General features: G+C 39.5%; 1 protein-coding gene across 3 annotated transcripts in view; it reads left to right on the top strand.

Moving 5' to 3' along the window:
* Window positions 1-20,502, top strand: part of LOC150080668 (fibrillin-2-like) — a 1,460,049-nt gene that overhangs the window by 599,467 nt on the left and 840,080 nt on the right. For all 3 annotated transcript variants that reach the window (XM_090381969.1, XM_090381968.1, XM_090381967.1), the window contains exons 22-23: window positions 329-475; window positions 11,376-11,456. In XM_090381969.1, the coding sequence (XP_090238095.1) occupies window positions 329-475; window positions 11,376-11,456 (228 nt within the window). The remainder of the gene's footprint in view (window positions 1-328; window positions 476-11,375; window positions 11,457-20,502) is intronic.

Genomic DNA, 20,502 nt, shown 5'->3' with positions numbered 1-20,502 from the left:
CCCTTTGGGAAGATATTTATGGCAATTAAGTATATTGGGTGGAGTCTTTTTATTGGATTTTATTCAAAGAGATATATATCCCATCTAACAAATGCATTTTGAACATTTCTACAACTCACAGTGCATTTCAAAAGACATTATTTGCAAAATTCACAAGTAATGCAGTTTTTTTGTCCACCACTTTATAATACTTTATAATGTTTTTTTGTCCACCACTTTATAATTGTGCATTAAATAATACATATAATTTTAACATACATACACATATCCATGAATATGTTATATTCCATTTGTTATTAACTTTTATAATTTTTGAAACATTTGACAGACTTACGCGAAGAATCCTGTTTCTCCATATATGATAAAGGACGATGTTTTCGACCATTTGATGGATTATACAGGAAAATGTTATGCTGCTGCTCTGTTGGGAAAGCTTGGGGTCATTCTTGTGATCCATGTCCAAGACTTAATACTGGTAAGATTATTTCCTTTAATCCCTGTACTGTACTAATTTTAGGTAATTTAATATTTTAAATAAATAATTTATTGTATAAGTGGAAAATATATGTACAATATACATTTATTATTATTATTGTTGCTCTTACATTATTTCTCCCCAATTGGAGGATTCCACTCTGTGATGGGTACTGCAACCAAGTACACAGGGAGATTGTAATGTCTGTTGTTCGAGAAACTCTTTGGCTATCCTACAGATGTTCAGAATTGCGGCTTTCTTGGGTTCCTTGTAGGTTTTCTCTGGGAGACCTATTGCTGTTAGGCTACTCTGTAGAGTCTTTGGTACCATACTGGTGGTTGACACGATGATCGGGATGGTCGTTACTTCTTGTATATGCCACATTTCCTTTCACCTCATGTCTCAGGTTCGTGTACTTCCTAATAATTTCCTCGTGGGTTTTCTGGACATTGCTAGTGTTGGGCACTGCTATGTCAATCAGGTAGGTAGCCTTTTCCATCTTGTTCATAATTGTTATGTCTGGTCTGTTGTGTAGGATGGTCTTATCCATTATTATCGCGTGGTCCCAGTAGAGCTTGTGGGTTGGTGTCTCTAGTACTGCCTAGGGTTTGTACTTGTAGTATGGTATACTTTCTTTGGTCAACATGTATTTCTTCACTAGCTTCTGATGTATTATGCTGGCTATCTGATCGTGTCTATCAGTGTACTCAGTCTGGGTGATCACCTTGCACCCCGCGGAGATTTGTTTTCGAGGCCAGGTGGCATCGTCAACATGTGTCATCTGACATTCCGGGCTCCTTTGCGATGTATTTTCTATAGTTGCTGGTGTTGATTACCTGGTCTTGGATGGCCAGCAGGAATCATTCAGTCTCGGAGAAGAGCGTCCTGCTTGTGAGCCATGCATTGAAACTATGTTAACAATGTGATCTTGGAGGTCATTGTGGTGTCTACCGTGGAGTGTCTTCTTTGCCCATCTTTCTAGCTTCGTTTCTTGTGCCCTCTGTGTGGGAGGGGGCTCTTTGCTTAGGTTGAGTGGGGTATACCACTTATCTTTCTTCCTTATGGTCTGGTGGAGTGGTGCTGTGTTGTTCTCGAAGTAATCCTTCAGGTTAACTATCGCTGTTTTCTGTTGCTCTATCAGGCCCCCTTCTTCCATCTTTCTGAGCTATTGTTAGTCTTTCCACTGCTGACTTCGGGTGGTGTAGGTGGTTCTTGGTCATCATTGTCCTTCTCTTTCGCATGATATCTTCTAGCTCGGTGTTGGTCCAATCTATGACTCCAAAGGAGTATGTTAGTACTGGAGCTGCATAGGTGTTTATGGCTTTAACTGTGTTCTCTCCATTCAATTTTGCTTTCAGCAGTCTTCTTAGTCTCTGATGATATTTTTCAGTCGGGCACCTCTTGATTTCCTTGTGCTCTAACTGCTGAGCCTGCATCATCCTCAGGTATTTGTTGGTCTCTCCTTCTGTCATAGCTTCGATCTCTTTACCAGTCAGCAGCTGGTAGTTTTGGCCGACTAATTTTCCCTGGTGCAGTGTGTGAATCTTGCATTTGTCTAGACCAAATTCCATCCTGATATCCTTGCTGAATTCTTCGGTGATCTGAAGTAGTTGCTGAAGTTGCTTTTCTGTTGCCGCATAGAGCTTGATGTCATCCATGTACATCAGGTGGGTGAGGGTGTACAAGTTCTTTCTTCCTTCTTTGAGGTTATATCCATACTTGCTGCCATTAAGCATGGTGGATAGCGGGTTGAGTGCTAGGCAGAACTACAGTGGGCTCAGAGCATCTCCCTGAAAGATTCCTCTTCCGATAGAGATTGGTCTGGTTATGATGTTCTCAGCCTTAATGACAACCTCCATTTCGCCTTTGTTGCTCCTAGGAAGTTTGTCACCATCAGATTGACCTTGTAGATTTTCAGGGTCTCTATTAGAAAGCTATGAGGTAAAGAGTCGAAGACCTTGCAGTAATTGATGTAGTCCGTGTATAGGTTGCGGTGCTTCTTGTAGGCTTGCTCCATAACTGCGGCATCTGTGGTTATTTGCTCCTTGCATCCTTTTTCCTCTTCCTGCATCCTTTCTGTTGTTCGGCCATTATGTTCTGACACTCCAAGTGGTCTGATATCTTCTTGGTTATGCAGCTGGTCAGGATCTTGTATATCATTGGAAGGCAGGTGATTAGCCTGTATTTCCCCCGGTTTCTTGTATCTTTGTCTTTAGGCTTCAGATATGCGACTCCTTCAGTGAAAAACTTCGGGATTCACCATTCTCTGGGTGCTTTACCATTTGAGTGAACTGTTCTGCTGTGCTTGTCTGTGCAAGTGAGCTTCTTGTACCAGTAGTTGTGGATGTTATCAACTCCTGGGGTTATCATTATTATTATATTATTTCTCCCTGATGGTGGGTTCACACCATGACGGGTATAGCTACCAAGTACATGGTGGTTGTTGTTATGTCTGGTGTTACTGTTGATCGAGGAACTCTCTGACTATACTACAGGTGTTCAGGATTGCGACTTTCTGGAGTTCCTTGTAGGTATTTGCTGGGTGACCTAATGCTGGTAGGCTGTTGTGTAGGTTTTTTGTCACCATACCTGTGGTTGACATGATGATATGTAACTTGTTGCATATACCACATCTCTTTGATCTCCTGTCTTACATTCTTGTACTTCTTGATTTTTTCCTGCTGGGTTTTCTACAGGTTGCCAAATGTTGGGTACCACTTTGTCAATCAGCTAGGTAGCCTTTTCCTTCTTGTCCACAAGAGTTATGTCCGGTTTGTTGTGTGGGATTGTCTTATCCATTATTATGGTGCGGTCCCAGTAGAGCTTGTGGGTTGGTGTCTGTATTACTTCCCGAGGTTCGTAATTTTAGTATGGTTCACTTTCTTCAATCAACTGGCATTTCTTTGTTAGCTTCTGATTTATTATCCTGGCTATCTGGTCTTGTCTATGAGTGTACTCAGTGTGGGTGACCACCTTGCACCCCGTAGTGGTGTTTTGGATCATTTCTGAGGCCAGGTGGTATCGTCAACTTGTGTCATCAGACACTCCTGACTCATTGGCGAATTGTTTTCTATAGTTTCTGGTGTTGATTACCTGGTCTTGGATGGTGAGCATGAATACTTCAGTCTTGGGGAAGACTGTCCCGCTCGTGAAACATGCTTTGGAAGTAGTTTTATCTGTGTGATCTTGATGGAGATCATTGTAGTGTCTGACATGGAGTGTCTTCTCTGCCCATCTTTCTAGCTTCATTTGTGCCTCCTGGTTGGGAGGGGACTCCTCGCTTATGTTCAATGGGGGTATTCCGCCTCTATTATTATTATCATTATTATTGTTGTTGTTGCTCTTATATTATGGAACTCTGATTATCCTACAGGTGTTCAGGATTGCGACTTTATGGAGTTCCTTGTAGGTGTTTGCTGCAAGACCTATTGCTGCTCAGCTTTTATCTATTTTCTTTGGCACCACACCGGTGGTTGACACGATGATCGGGATGGTCATTACTTGTTGCATATGCCACATCGCTTTGATTTCCTGTCTTATGTTTGTGTACTACCTGATTTTTTCCTCATTGGTTTTCTGGAGGTTGACCGTGTTGGATATGGCTATGGCAATCAGATAGGTAGCCTTTTCCTTCTTGTCCACACTGGTTATGTCCAGTCTGTTTTGCGGGAATTTCTTATCTGTTATTATGGCGTGGTCCTAGTAGAGCTTGTGGGTTGCAGCCCCTGGTACTGCCTGGGGTTCATACTTGTAGTATGGTACACTTTCTTTGATCAACTGGTATTTACTTGCTAGCTTCTGATGTATTATCCTGGCTACCTGGTCGTGTCTCGAGTGTACTCAGTCTGGGCAATCACGTTGCATCCTGCAGTGAAGTGTTTGATAATTTCTGAAGCCAGCTGTCATCGTCGACATGTGTCATCTGACGCTCCTTGGCAATGTATTTTCTGTAGTTTTTGGTGTTGATTAGCTGGTGTTGGATGGATTGATTTTTTTGATTTTGGTAGTTGTTGGCGCATCGGCTTCTGTGGCCATATTGCACCTCCCAAGGTTTTTGCAGTACTTTGATCCAAGCCCGAGGCGGGAATCGAACCCGCGACCTTTGGGTTGCCGGGCAGGTACTTTACCCACTCGGCTAGCCCGGTCGGCGTTGGATGGATGGCAAGCATGAATTAATCAATAAGTCTCAGGGAAGAGCATCCCATCCATGAGCCATGCATTGGAAGAAATTTCATGTATGTGGTCTTGATGGTGTCATTAGAGTGTCTTCTTTGCCCATCGCCGACCGGGCTAGCCGAGTGGGTAAAGTACCTGCCCGGCAACCCAAAGGTCGCGGGTTCGATTCCCGCCTCGGGCTTGGATCAAAGTACTGCAAAAACCTTGGGAGGTGCAATATGGCCACAGAAGCCGATGCGCCAACAACTACCAAATCAATCAATCAAAATCTTTGCCCATCTTTTTAGATTTGTTTGTGTCACTCGGTGGAAAGGGACTATCTTCCTTATGGCCTGGTAGAGTGCAGATGTGTGTTTCTGGATGTTATCTTCATGTTATCAATCGCTGTTTTCTGTTGCTCGATGAGGCATATTAGGCCATATCCTCTTTCTTTCTGAGATATTGTCAGTCTCTCCACAGCTGATTGCAGGTGGTGTTGGCGGCTCTTGGTCATCCTTGTCCTTGTCTTTTTCATGATATTCTCCAACTTGGTGTTAGTCCAAACTATGACCCCAAAGGAGTATGTTTCCACTGGGACTGCAAAGGTGTTTATGGCTTTAACTGTGTTCCCTCCATTTAGCTTTGCTTTCAGCAGGCTTATGAGTCTCTGATAGTAATTTTCTGTCATGTATGCCTTGATTTTGTTGTGCTCTAATTGCTGAGCCTGCGACATCTCCAATATTTGTAGATCTCTCCCTCAGTCATGGCTTCGATCTCTTTACCAGTCTGCAACTAGTAATTTTGGCTGATTAATTTTCCCTGGTCCAATCCGTGTGCCTTGCATTTGTCTAGACCATATTCCATCTTGATATCATTGCCGAATTCTTTGGTAATCCAGAGTAGTTGCTTCTTATGTGCCGTGTAGGACTTGGTGTCATCCATATACCGTGGGAACCCAACATCCAATGGTAATTCGTTCCACAAAATCCATTGTATGTTGAAAATATTGTAAGTTGAAACCAATAATACATTGATTTCCTGTAATTCGTTTCCCAACAACACATAAAATAGATATTTCTTACATGTTAAAAATTAGTATAAAAATATTCATAAAACATTTTAAAATAAAAAAACAAACATAAATTAGCATTTACCTTCAACTTGAAGTGCAGAGCTGATGAAATCAATGTTCTTATAGTGGTGATGGTACTCTATATTCAGGTGTCTCAAGCTTCAGGTGTCTTTTCTGTCTTTTGTTGCTACTGGCAAATAAACTGTACAAAGTGGATTGTTTTTCACGACAAAAGCTACTTTTGTAGCTTTCTGAATTAAGAAATGACTTCGTCCTCCATTTTGCGCATCACAAGTTCAGTGTTTTCAATGTCGAGGTGTTTTTATCACTTCTCTTAAATGCTCACAACAAGAAATAACAGTCATCAACTCAAGTCAGCTGACACTTTTTTTGGTGTCATTTTCTTCCTCTTCCTCTCCAGTGTCACTCCATAATTTTCTCCAACTTTTCTATCTCCTCTGTTGTTAGCTCACACCCATGAGCATCAGTAAGGTCCTCCACATCCTCTTTGCCAACTTCCAGACCTATTGATTTTTCAAGAGTGACAATATCATTTGTCAAAGCACCATCATTTTCATATCTGTCAACATTATGAATAATTAAATGCCAGATGTTTTTCAAAGCTGAATTTAAGCACTTGGTGGAAGCATCATTGCAAGAACTTACAATAAGCCTCACACAATCCAGCATGTTGAACTTCTACCTCCAAAAATCTTTGAGGATGACAGCATTTTCACCAGAGGTTGCTGCAAAGCAACTTGCAAAGATTTTCGTGGTGTCGGTTTTCTTGAAGTTTGCAATCACTTGTTGGTCCATAGGTTGAAGAAGAAGAGTGGTGTTGGGTGGCAAAAATTTGACTTGAACAAAGTAAAATTGTGCCTCAAGAGATTGAACAAGGGTGGGATCATAGCTTGGTGCATTTTCCAGCAGGAGAAGTGCCTTCACAGGAAGCTTATTTTTCTCAAGATAACTCTTCACTGAAGGACAGAAAACTTCAAGCTCCCATTCATTGAAGACATATCCTGTACCCCAGGCCTTCTTGTTACTGTGCAAAAATGCTCCCAACATGCCTTTGTTGACGTTTTGTTGTTTAAATACTCTGGGGATATTAGAGTGATACACAAGCAAAGGCTTCAGCATAAAATCCAAGAGGCATTGGCACCCAACAGGAGAGTGAGCCTGTCTTTCATAGGCTTATTCCCAAGTAACCTATCCTCCTCAGTGATGTATGTTCTCCTGGGCATTCACTTCTAGAAGAGGCTGGTTTCATCAATGTTAAAAACTTGGTGGGTAAGATAATCCTCCTGGTAAACAAATTCACTCTTGGAATTCTATTTTAAAGGTCTCAGCTGCATTTTTTATCAGTACTGGATGCCTCCCCATGCCTTTCAACACTTTTGACATTCGCCCTTTTTTTTTAAGTGCTCAAACCAGCCTCTGCTGGCTTTAAAGTCTTCAAAGCACACAGCACTGCCATTGGTTGATGGAACTTTAATTTTCAGATCATCATAGATCTGAAATAATCATACGAGTGATGTTCCACGCGCCATGCGTTGAACAATAAAAAAAGATGCTAATTGGCTGAGAACAATTGTACGAGTGATGTTCCTTGTGGCACGTGTCTCAAAATATCCACCCATGTATCTGAAAGTTATTGGTACCTGCAAATATCATCAGTCCTTAAAATAAACGATCATATGGAAGGTATATCGGTTCCTGAGAATATCGGATGTTGATGTCATCATAAGTCGATGCCCCACTGTACATCAGGTGGGTTAGGGTGTATAGGTTCTTCCTTTCTTCTTTGGGGTTATATCCATACTTGCTTCTGTTGAGCATGGATAGTAGGTTAAGTGCTAGACAGAACCACAGTGGGCTCAGGGCATCTCCCTGAGAGATTCCTCTCCTGATGGGGATTGGTCTGGTTGTGATGTTCTCGACTGTAATGGTGGTACTCCATTTTGCCATCATTGCTCCTAGGAAGTTTGTCACTATGGGATTGACTTTGTAGATGTTCAGCATCTCTATTAGCCAGCTATTAGGCATAGAGTAGAAGGCCTTGTGGTAATCGATGTAGGCTGTGTACAGGTTAATTATTATTATTATTGTAATAATCATAAAAATTTGACAAATGTATGGCAATTTTATTGAGATATTGTAATTTAATTTAATTTTAATGGGATTGGCAGTATAATCCAGTCAATTTTTCAATAGATCATATGTTGATCAATCAGATCATGTTTAATAATCCATAACAAGTGTAAAACAATTTGAAAGATCCATAGATATATTCTCAAATTGTTTCTCACCCTTCCTCCACCATCCTGTCCCTTAACCTTGTAACCAGCTTAATCTTCGTTCCATACTATACTGTTGTCTCCAAAATCTACCAACTGTAGCCAAGCATACTGTTCCTAGTGTATCACATCCATTGCTGTACAGGCAAAACTCAACAAGCATTAACTTGTCTGATAACCAAGCTGCATCGCATAGCAACCACATAGTTGCTATATGATGCAGCTTGGTTTGATCATTAATTCTGCAGCTCAGTTAGAAATAGCTAATATTTGGTTGTTCATGAAAAATTATGATCATTCTTTAATTGAACATCTGTTGTACAGTAAACTCTTGATTTATACAGTACTGTACAATATAAAATTATGTTGCAATTTGGCCTTTAATTTACGGATATCAGAAACAGTTTGTTTTTTTACACTGTAAATTTCACAAACACGTGCTACTGAGACGCCTTGTTCTAATTTCTCAATTAGCTCTAATTTTTGTGCCACATTTCAGTTTACATGCTTTCTTTTAACTCCTCTATCACTTGATGCCATTTTAAATTGTAAGGATTGCAAAATTATTTAATAAGTGAAGTCACAACTCAGAAATCACAGAAACATTCTGTATACAACCTGACCGCACGATAGCTTGAGGCTGACTGAGACCGAAACAGAGTGAGTCAGTAGACCTTCAGTTTAGTGTCCTGCATCATGTTCAGCTCGCATATCACCATCTGCTCTTATCTGTTATCTGTAATCTGGGAAAACAACAATTTGAACACATTTTCAGAAAGAATAAAAAACAATTTCCTGAATTTGATTATAAAAATAAAAGTAGGTAATTATCAAAACAATAATGGAAATAAGTAATTATTATTAATTTTTAATTAATAATAACACTGAAGTTTTGTATAACCTAAAAAAAATAATATGGTCCAGATTAATATGTACATTACTGTAATATTTGACCAGTCTGTTAAATCCGAAATCCGTTATATTGGGGTCTTACAGACCCTCTGCACTGTTCAGATTGAGGTTTACTGTTTATTGAAAAATAATAGACAGTCACTGTTGTGAGTCCTCTGCTTCTTATTGAGGCTGTAAAATTTTCATTATCCCCTTGTACACATGCACATGACTTTTTTTCCCCTCCAGCACATATGTAGGGAAATAATTTAAATTTCACATTTGTATTATGCTAATTTGGTTTAAAAGTGAGCATCTGTAGATGTCAGTGGTGTGTGTGTGTGCAAAATATAATATATATATTTTTCACACACCAGGCTATAACTATATATATATATATATATATATATACCATAATTAGATAAGTTATAGTGTAAGTGCCCTCCATGGTTTGAAAATCGATGCAGCCTCAAGCCAGCAGTACCCCCGGCATACATGAAGAAACATATATAATAATAAGATAATTAATATAATAAACCTTACGTGGGAACGGTATTTTGCAAGGGACTTTGTCGAGGGCTAAACCCCTCCAAAATATCCAACCCATGTTAGGCTGAGCTATCGGTTTCTGTTATCATCTGCCTGTATACCGTGACCAAAAAGTCCATAATTATGGATAATTCAGCAAATATTAATCAATTCTCAGTTGTACTTATATTGTTGCAGCAATCGGTCGGGCTAAATATCATCCAGCCTGGATTCGACCAAATTACGGTTTAGACATACTCCCTTAATGGTCGGCCAGCTTAATAGTTATTTATTGGCTTACTTAGTACTTAATTTTAACTTAAAGTAATTATCCATAATTATGGACTTTTTGGTCACGGTATACAGGCAGATGATAACAGAAACCGATAGCTCAGCCTAACATGGGTTGGATATTTTGTAGGGGTTTAGCCCTCGACAAAGTCCCTTGCAAAATACCGTTCCCACGTAAGGCTTATTATATTAATTATCTTATTATTATATATGTTTTTTCATGTATGCCGGGGGTACTGTTGGCTTGAGGCTGCATCGATTTTCAAACCATGGAGGGCACTTACACTATAACTTATCTAATTATGGCATATCTAACGTCCGATGTAATGTTCTATCGCTTGATGGCATTAATCGGTTCGTTCTATATTTAACACTTAATATTTAAGTTTTAACTTTATAATTTAAACTCTGTAATATTTTGATTCCATATATATATATTTAAATAACATTGGAAAAGAAGTATTACTTAATAAAAATAAAAAGGAGGGTACAGCACACATCAGAGGCAGCAAAAAGCATATTCCTCTACATGATGCTTGAAATATAGTTATATAAATTAGAATAAGGTTTAAAATAATAAAATAATGCCAGCAGTACAGCAAGACAAGAGCGAAAAAAACAAATTTAAACGTAGATTCAAATCTAACAGGGAGGGAAGAGAAAGGTAACAAGAATAAAAATATATTGCAACAAATCCAATCAAATCCAATTAAATTGGCTTTAAATTTCAATGAATTATTATTCGTATAATTAGATTTTCTAAATTAATTTAGAGTTTCCGTTGCAATATATTTTTATTCTTGTTACCTTTCTCTTCCCTCCCTGTTAGATTTGAATCTAGGTTTAAATTTGTTTTTTTCGCTCTTGTCTTGCCATACTGCTGGATTATTTTATTATTTTTAACCTTATTCTAATTTATATGACTATATATATATATATATAGTGTTATAGTCTGGTTCAACAAATAGAGGTGGGGGTGTTTCTGTATAAAGAGATGGCACAGTGATTGTTTGCTTGCATCGGTGTGCTCTCTCACCATGAATGTTAAGCATTATGATGAGAGTATGCATTTTGTACATCATGTAGTGATGTAGTATGTCCAGTAAAATTACTAACTGACCATAAATATATGGACATTTAAAAATCGAAATATAATTGGATAACATTTAAAAATATTCAGTACTAAGAAATTTTCAGAGGATTATGAGTATTCTTATTTTGACTCATTCCTGAAAACATTTGAACTATTTTTTTTAATGCATTGTGGCAGATATGTTTGATTATGCACAATCAATGAATATCCTAAAATTAACTGCATATTGTGCCTTGTTTTTGTATAATTTAGAGGATGCAATTCATGTGATGTAATTATTCTCTGTTTATGTGCTTATAAATTATTCTTGGTTACATAAGGTAGTTATATTACTAATGCATACTATCCCCTTTTGATTTTTATTTTATTATGCAATAATTATTCCACCTGTTTCATGCTGATATCAATAAGGTTTGTCTGTCTTGAAGTACGGGAATTCTGATGTTACAAACATTGGTGTTACAGTAGAGCTGAGAAAGTCCCTGTTTTTTTTTTTTTTTTATGTTCTCTATTTTATTTTGAATATTGAAATATCACTTAACTATCATATTCAGGAATTTTCTTCCCTTCCAGATGTGTATAATGAACTTTGTGTGAAAGGAGTTGGACATTCATATGATGGACGAGCTAGAGGTGAACTTGGTTTTCTCACAGGTAATATATTCTTATTATATTACAATAAAATAAATATGATTGTGAATTAGGTTGGGAAGCCATAATCCAGTGGAATTACTTATGCAAAAGTTCAAATGTGGTTAAGCCTTGTTTGACTGAGCTTGTTATTTAGATTGGTGTTGCGTATAGGTTCATATGTTAGATAAAAAAAAAAAAAAAAAGACGCATGCTGATCACCACTGATGATTGCAGCTTCCTGAGTTGTGGTTGCCTTTTAGCTCCCCAGTTTTGTAGAGAATGGAGTTGAAGGAAATTCTGACACATGCGCTTGTGCATACACACCTATCCACACACACTTCCACGCGTGCACCCATTCACCAACACACACACACCAACACACACACACACCAACACACACACACACCAACACACACACACACACACACACACACCAACACACACACACACACGCGCGCGCGCGCGCGTGTGTTAGAATTGTTGGTTATGAACATTGGGTGTGAAATGTTAGATATGAATGATGAAGCATCACCCTGTGTGAAATTACAGATATATTTATTGATGGCAGTTGCCATTCCTTGGTAGGTTGCAAAATGGGTTCCAGTAGAACGAAATACAGTAAATCCCACTAACTCAGAATTAAAAACAAGACAGAAATTAAAATAATAAATTATGACACTTATAGACTGAAAGACTGAAAATATAGAGAAATAAAACTAAATTAACATGATCAAATTGTTATTGTAGTTTCCAAAAATTTTTCTTTTCTTTTTTGGTGGTGAAGGGAGGGATTCCTAGACTCTTTGTTTTTGCTTATTGCTTAATTTTTGGTTTCCCTTTTATTTTGCAGTTTTTAATAATTTAACTTATTTAATTGCTTATTAGCAGTTATCAAGTTTTTTTTCTTGATGCATTCAACAAGTTTCATTTGTGGTATAGGAGTGATTTTTTTAATTTAGGTATCATCAATCATACCATTTATTTATTCTTCATGCTTTTGCAGTCTCTCTTTGATTTTTGTGTTCTTAGATATGGTTACCTCTCTTCTTATTTATTTTGTTAATTTCATTTTATTTCTTTGTTTTCTGTTTTTAGTTATCCCTCTTTATTTATATAGTGTCATAATTCTGTATATTACTTATTATTCTGTGCTTTAATTTGAATTATTATTATAATTTTTTACTTTATTTTGAATATTTGCACTAATTCACCACGAAAATAATTTTAAGAAAATAACAGGATTCCACCCACTCAGGCTAGACAAACATGCCAGAGCTGCTCCCAGAAAGTCGTACACACAGTGCTATGCAATGGCCCTGCACACAGGCCCTTTGTGAAAAATGTAGCAAAGTAAAAATTGCAAAGCTGACTAGTGCCTTCTGGGATGCATATGCCTGCAATCATTGTGGGAATGCAGTACATATGCTAGTAGATGCATCACCTGACCCAGCCTGCACCCCATCACAGGTACCCCAGCTACGCCGAGCAAACCTAAATATAATCATTTGCTAGATACGCAAGATAAAACCAGTACAAAGGATGACTTGCATCAGCCATTTCAAATGGATAGCTCTAATAGCAAAATTGCATCAATGACCAGATCACGAGATATGAAGGATGCAACAGCACAAATGTCTACAGACCCGATTCCCAGTCGGAGATGTTTAGCATTAGCAATAGTAGAGGCATATGATGCAAGAAAGCAAGCTTATTCAGCATCAGCCAAAAAAAAAAAAAAAACACACAACCACTACTCCCATTTCACCCCTCCGTTCGTTCGAAATACCTGTCCAGCTGAGCCTTAAATTTGTTTAGGCTATCAACTTCAACAACAAGTGATGGAAGTCTATTCCACAAACCAACTGCCTGCTGGCTAAAGGCAAATTTCCGCACATCTATCCGACATCCATCCTTCCTCAATTTGAATTTATGCCCTCTCAGGCGATTATTCTGAGCAAGAGGAAGAATCCCATCAGCATTGAGCATGCTCAAGCCATTCAAAGCCTTATACACCTCTATCATATCACCTCACCAATGCCTAGTCTCCAGACTCTGTAATTTGCAAAACTTAAGCCTTTCTTCGTAAGAGCAACCCTTTGTTCCATTCACTAATCTTGTTGCCCTTCTCTGTACTCGTTCCAGCAGCTCTACATCCTTCTTGAAATGAGGCCTCCAGACCTGTATACAGTACTCAAGGTGTGGCCTGACCAATGCCTTATACAAGGGAATAATCACATCCCTGTCCCTGCTAGAAAAATTCCTGTATATCATTGACAAGACACCATGAGCTACTCTTGCAGCTCGTCTGCACTGCTCAGAGAACTTCATATCTGCCTGCACAATTACCCCCAGGTCCTTTTCATTCTCTACCACTGTCAGCGTAGTACCACAGAGTTTATACGTTGATCTGGGGTTACTGTTTCCCATATGTAGTACTTTACATTTGTCAGTTAAACTTCATTTGCCACCTCTCAGCCCATCTGCTCAACCTTTCCAGATCCTGTTGCAGCAGCATAGCATCAGTAGTGTCCTTAACAACCCTGCCAACCTTTGTATCGTCTGCAAACTTGGACATTAAGCTTGATATACCATCATCAATATCATTTATAAATACAGAAAACAACAATGGACCCAACACTGAACCCTGAGGAACTCCACTAATAACATTAGGCCACGTTGAGCAATGTCCATTGATTACCACTCTCTGTCTTCTGCCACTCAACCATCCCTTTATCCATAGCAGCAATTTGCCTCCAATGCCACACTGCTCCAATTTGTGCAGCAGTCTTCCATGTGCAACAGTATCAAAAGCCTTTCTAAGATCCAAATATATAATATCAAAGTTATTCCCTGCATCCAGTTCTTTTGTGACTACATAAGAACTGGATGCAGCCTAACCCTAGTCAATCAAATTGGTCAGACAAGACCTGCCCTTAACAAAACCATGCTGTGTCTGAGCTATAACTGAATTCTTGTCTAGATGATCCTGCAGTGCTTCTTTAACCAGTGCCTTCATTAATTTTCCTGGAACCGAACTTAAACTAACAGGTCTATAATTACTTGTGTCAGCCTTTGATCCTCTTTTGTGAATTGGGGTTACATTTGCACATCTCCAGTCTATGGGTACCTCCCCTGAGTCCAAAGAAGCTCTCATAATTATGGCTAGGGGTTTGCTTACTTCCTTTGCTGCCTCCTTTAATATAACTGGATAGATCCCATCCACCCCGGGTGCCTTTTTTATGTTTATGTGTCGAGATCCAAACCGATACGGCCCAAGACACGTACCCAGGAGTGACAGCCATTCTCACCTACTGGAAATCTAGGGATGCCCAGAGACCAGCCCAATTACAGGCGATATTCGACATCTTTCAAGCATCTATAATGCAAATTTTTGAAACGAAATTGAAGGAATTGTGTGGTGTGATAACGGCCTCCCACCTCCCTCAAGTGAGCAAGAGCACCCCCGAAAGTCTTATACTTTGTTTCTCAATGGGGATACCTAGTGAAGGGTCACAATGTAAACCTGTACAGCTGAGTGTTATTCGTGGTTCTTCTTCGAACCCTTCCAGTCATACAGATTGTCGACTGCATGGAAAAGAAAACTGTACTGAAACCCAGCCTAACCCTAGTCAATCAAAACTGAACAAAACACCTAGCCTGAAGTATATCCATACAGCTCAGAAGGATGCCATACAATTGCAGTTTGTCCAAAACTCATCCATAGATGATCCCAAACTGAGGATACCATCTGTTACAACCTGTATCCTGGGCTGTAACAGATGGTAACCTGGGCCCAGATCGTGGCGATGCACTCAACAACTCGAATGAATTGTATGGCAAATAATCAGCCAAAACACATCTCCTCCAGACAAAGAGCAAGTCGCCCCCTATTCCATAGGAACATCCAGCACCTCTCGGCTCCACGCAATAAGCACTACGGGAAAGTCTAAAAGCAGCTTATATGTTTCAAGACTGTCCCTGCAGACAATAACCGATGACATTGCTACAGCTTTGAGAGATGATTGGCAGCTTGATGTTGCAGTCGAACAGCTCCCAGCTAAGTACAGAACTATGTCTCCTTCAAGCTTGAATATGATTCCGAACTATATCACTACGTCAAATGTCCATCCATATGGCCATATGGAGCCATCATATGTCCCTTTTATAGGAGAGCAACATGCCATAATGACAAACTAGGAAATGCACAGGCCCCCAGAAGGAAATGCAGCTGACTCACCTATAGCGGAGTAGCAATCATTTCACCACAAAAGTGGACACCCCAGTATGTGCTCACCTGCTTCCCTGCCATCCGAGTCACCTCTATGTAAAATCCTCATGAACGACAACCCCCAAAATCTAATCCACCTATCTGAGATGCCTATCAAAACCAAAATAACATCAAGGGCAACATTGTTGTTGTTGTTGTCATTGTTGTTGGAGGTTTTACGGCACGACGGCAGCTAAAAGCCATTATGTATGCACCAAAGAATGGTAGGAAAGGGCAACATCACAGCCTCGAAACAACCAAATGACTAGAGGGAGGACAATTAAGAGAGTCCCCTTCACCCCTGTGGTCAAACTACTTTACCAGAATGTCCGCAGTTTAAGGAATAAACTTGAAACCATTAACAAAATTTTCCTATCTAAAGAATTTGATATGCTGTGCCTCACTGAGACCCTGCTGGAACCCCCTGAGGATTACATTACAGCTACGACCCCTAGTGGTTATGGGGCCATGCTCACATCCAGGAATAAAAGAAGGGGGAGGGGGAACATCGCCGTTCTACAATAAAGCCATCGTCACCCTTGAGAACAGCATCTCCAGAAACTCAGATGATTACGAAGCACTCTATGCACTGCTTAAATTGAGGTCCATTTCCATTGAAGTCGTTTTCATCTACATATCACCCAATCCTACAAAGGAAACAGTGCAAGAGGTGACCAACTGGATCCATTACCACCTCCACACCTCACCAATGAAAATTGTCTGTGGAGACTTCAACCTCCCTCCATGTCTGGATCATATGAAAAGATTGCTCCTATCACAGCTAAGCATTGCTGGCCTAACTATAGCCAATGAGGGCCCACAAGGGGGAAACTTGATACTCCTCAAGATGGTTATTTTAACTCAGACCATGACCCAATCCTATTACAACTGGAACCACCAATTCCAATTTTTAACACAAAACAACAGGTGATATGGAAAACATTTACAGTCTCAAATATCTCGATGTTTCCAAATGCATTACAGCAGCATCTCTCTCATCCCATGGTATGTTCTTGAGTCATGTGATGCCCTACTAGCAGCCGACCTGTTAACTAAATGGATTATCATGGTAGCTCAATACGTGGCTTCAAAAACAGTCAGAATCACTCCCCACTCTAGAGCATGGTGGACCCTCACATCTAAACTCCAGCTTTCAATTAAAACACCAACTCCATAAGCAATGGAAGCAATCTGGCGAAATTAATGATAGGATAGCCTTTTCAAGAGCACGAGCCATTTTCAACCGCCAAAAATCCCAGTCCATCAAGAGCTATTTTGAATGGTTGCTAACAGCAGGAAATACATCATACACAGAAGAAAATACTAGTTTCCCAGAGCAACTTGACCCCCAGAGATGGATTGACTTCATTACCCAATTTGAAGACATTGCGGCATCCAACAATAATTAGAACCACATATTCAATCGTATTAGACAGGACTTGCTGACATCCATCACTATATCTAAACACCAAATCTTAGCAGCCTTGAACTCAACCCCATCCTCTACAGCTGTGGGTACAGATGGAATACCCCAGTTCATGCTGAGATGCCTGCGTCCATATATCATCAAGCCCCTTGTTAGCATCTTCAGTGCAGTACTGACCAAACACACTTTTCCCCATCAATGGAATATCTATTTGGTAAGGCCGCACCCGAAAATGAGAACACCATCATTAGAGAAACACTTCAGACCCATCTCCAATTTCTCATGTCTCCTGAAACTGCTAGAAAGGACCCTCCTGACAACTTTAACAGCTCACTTAATTCCAGATGCTCCACCATAAATTCATTCATCACTACCAAAGAGGTCTACCCTTACTAATCTCCTTGCCACCACCCACAGCATCCTTACAGCTTTTGAGAGGAAAGAACTCCTCATAACCTACCTTGACATCAAAGCAGCATTTGATGCCATTCAAGTACTTGCCCTCCTACGACTGCTTGAAGACCACTACTTCATAGGTGGGGATGCATTGCATTTCCTCTCGTCACTCCTTCAGAACTGTACAATCATACTCCATAATTCTGGGGAAAAAAAAAAAAAAAAAAGCTATACTAAGCATATATCTACAGGAGTACCACAAGGCAGAGTCCTCTCCAGCCTCCTCTTTACAGCCATTATCTCCCCTTTTATAATCCAGAGACCAGATATATTTTCTTATGCTGACGATTTAAAAATACTGACCACCATCCAAACAAATGCAGACCCCAATATGATCACAAAGGAAATTAACAGTGTGCTCCTCACACTAGTAGGCTACCTTAAATAATTTGGCCTTAATATCAACCCAGCAATGTCTGAGTGCATGCTCTACTCCTTGAGGAAAGAGCCCACAGCCATCTCACCAAAGATTGATGCAGTATCCATATTTTTGGGGGTGGTTTTTGACACATCATATACCCTCTGCTTCTTTATGCAGCAGAAATCTGGGCGTCGGCAACACCCACGAACACAAAACCCATCTAGGCAGCAGAGTACTGGCTCTTCAATTGGGTAACCTACAAACACAGGATACCACCCCAAGCCCATATGACTGAAATGGCCATGGGAATTCCCATGGTTATGCCATGGGAATTCCCAGGCTGCCCTTTCTCATTGAACAAAGGAGACTGGTAATCAGGATAAAGATGCTGACTGGTCTCATCACATCTCCTTCATTCTGGGGTCTCTGTGGCTGGAGGATTCCACCTGCCCAGCTCTGAGCCACCCCAACAATTTGCCCTCTTCACTCATGCCTCCACTTATCAGATCGCTTCTTACCCTACCAGATGCTTGGAAGAATCCGGGGCATCAGTGCCGACTTAGAGAAATTTGCTGTTAACCAACACTACAGGAAGAGGATTCTGGATCCCACACATTCCATGCCCTCCAATCACTCAGCATAGACCGAGGGCATTCTCAAAGCAGTCTAGTGACATGCAAATTCACCCGTTTCCCTCCAGTAAGGAATAGTCAACAACTGTCCCAACAGTCTGCAAAATGAAAAGCCTTCTCTTCATCGCATCCAAGCCAACATGCTCTGCACTCGCCACTTTGATGCTCCAATTAATTACTGAGCATACCAGGAAAGGAACCAGTGGTGTGTGCTTCAACTGCCTCTGTTCTTGCTGTTCTCTCCCAGGAGTTGCAAAGAAAATCGTGACTTTCAAGTGTCATTTTGTTAATTTAATCTAAATGTTACGTTACACCAATATACAAGTTAGTGCATTTACATCATTTCTGTACATAGCCAACTACATAAGTAGTTATAAATTGGCATCATCAAGTATATTTCATTTACAGTAAACCCCCGCTATTCGCGGTATCTGTATTCGCGGTTTCGCGTATTTGCGATCGCTGATTTAATATAAAATGAAACCTAAAAAAATGTGAATTTTAAAGCGCCATGAATATTTTCCGCCATTAAAAAAAACATGGACGTGGCTAAAATTATCTTTTCCAGTGAAAACGGTGCTCAGTGGGTGGGGAGAGAGGGGTGACAAAATCGCAAGCATGGATGTTTCTCGCTAATCCTTGTTCAGTATGTGTTATGAGCTTGTTATGGAAGCTTTCGTCATTTGCTTTTAATTTATATACTTATAAATTGAATAAATTTATCATTTTATATGTTGTTGTTCGTTTGGTTTTTAGGAGCATTAGCAACTAAGGCCATATTGCTCCGGGATATGCGGTGGTCATTCCCTGACCTTTCTGCATCTTCCGTATTTGGTGGTGACGGGCCCCGGTCACCATGAACCCCGGTCTACTGCTCCTTCCCACCTGGCTATGGAGGCGCCTATCAATTTATAAATTGATATGCTTACAAAAGTGATAAATCTACCGTTTTGCAGTGTAAAACAGACTTTTTCGAGTGTTTTAACGGAAGAAAGTGACTTTAATGTGGACAAGTTCTTTCTAACCCGTACAAAAATATGCTACGAATAACAAGAGAAATGTGAATAGATCAAAGAAGGTGATGACATTAGCGAATAAAATTGAGTTATCAGACAAAATTTCTAATGGTGAAAGTGTCTCCTCAGCGGCAAAACATTATAAAATCAATGAGTCAACGGTACGATCTATCAAAAAATCTGAAAAAAAAAATCCACCGTAGTGTCTGTGAAAACGCACTAATTGCTTCAAAAATTTGCTCTGTAACTCGTGATGTTAAATTAGAAAAAATGGAAAACGCTTTAAATCTGTGGATAGAAGACCGAACTCAAAATAAAATTCCGTTAAGTTCACTCATCATTCGTGAAAAGGCAAAACTCCTTTATCAACACTTTAGCGAAACTGGTGATAGCACTGGCAGGATAAGTTTTTTGCTAGCAAAAGTGCTGGTTTAAAAGATTTGTTTGAAATTTCTAATAAATATTACATTTAATATTAAATTGTTTCTTATTTTCCTTTCGATGCCATATGCTTATATTTCACTGTGTACTGTCTATGTACATAGTCATATTATGAAGGTACATATAATACATACATAGGCAAAATTTTAGACTAGTTTTTCTTATATATTTCATACTTTTGAACGGAACCCCTTTATTACTATGGGAACCATAACTCAGTATTCGCGTTTTCGGTATTCGCTACATTTCTCAGGAACGTAACCCCCGCGAATAGCGGGGGTTTACTGTATCTCTGATTACCTTCACAACAAGTTGCCATGATATTGCACTACCTCGAATAAATAATGCTTAGTTAAACTATTTACGTAACCTGAGGCTTTAGCCCTAAACTATACTGTAATCTAAGTTACATCAATATTTATTTAATGTAATTTCATTTAATGCAATTTTTATTTGGCCTAATGCCAT

Source organism: Mastigoproctus giganteus, chromosome 9, assembly GCF_048544385.1.
Source record: "Mastigoproctus giganteus isolate SK-2022 chromosome 9, ASM4854438v1, whole genome shotgun sequence".
NCBI classification, from domain to species: Eukaryota; Metazoa; Arthropoda; class Arachnida; order Uropygi; family Thelyphonidae; genus Mastigoproctus; species Mastigoproctus giganteus.
The sequence above is the reverse complement of the archived record's forward strand: the minus strand, read 5'-3'. Positions and strand labels throughout refer to the sequence as shown.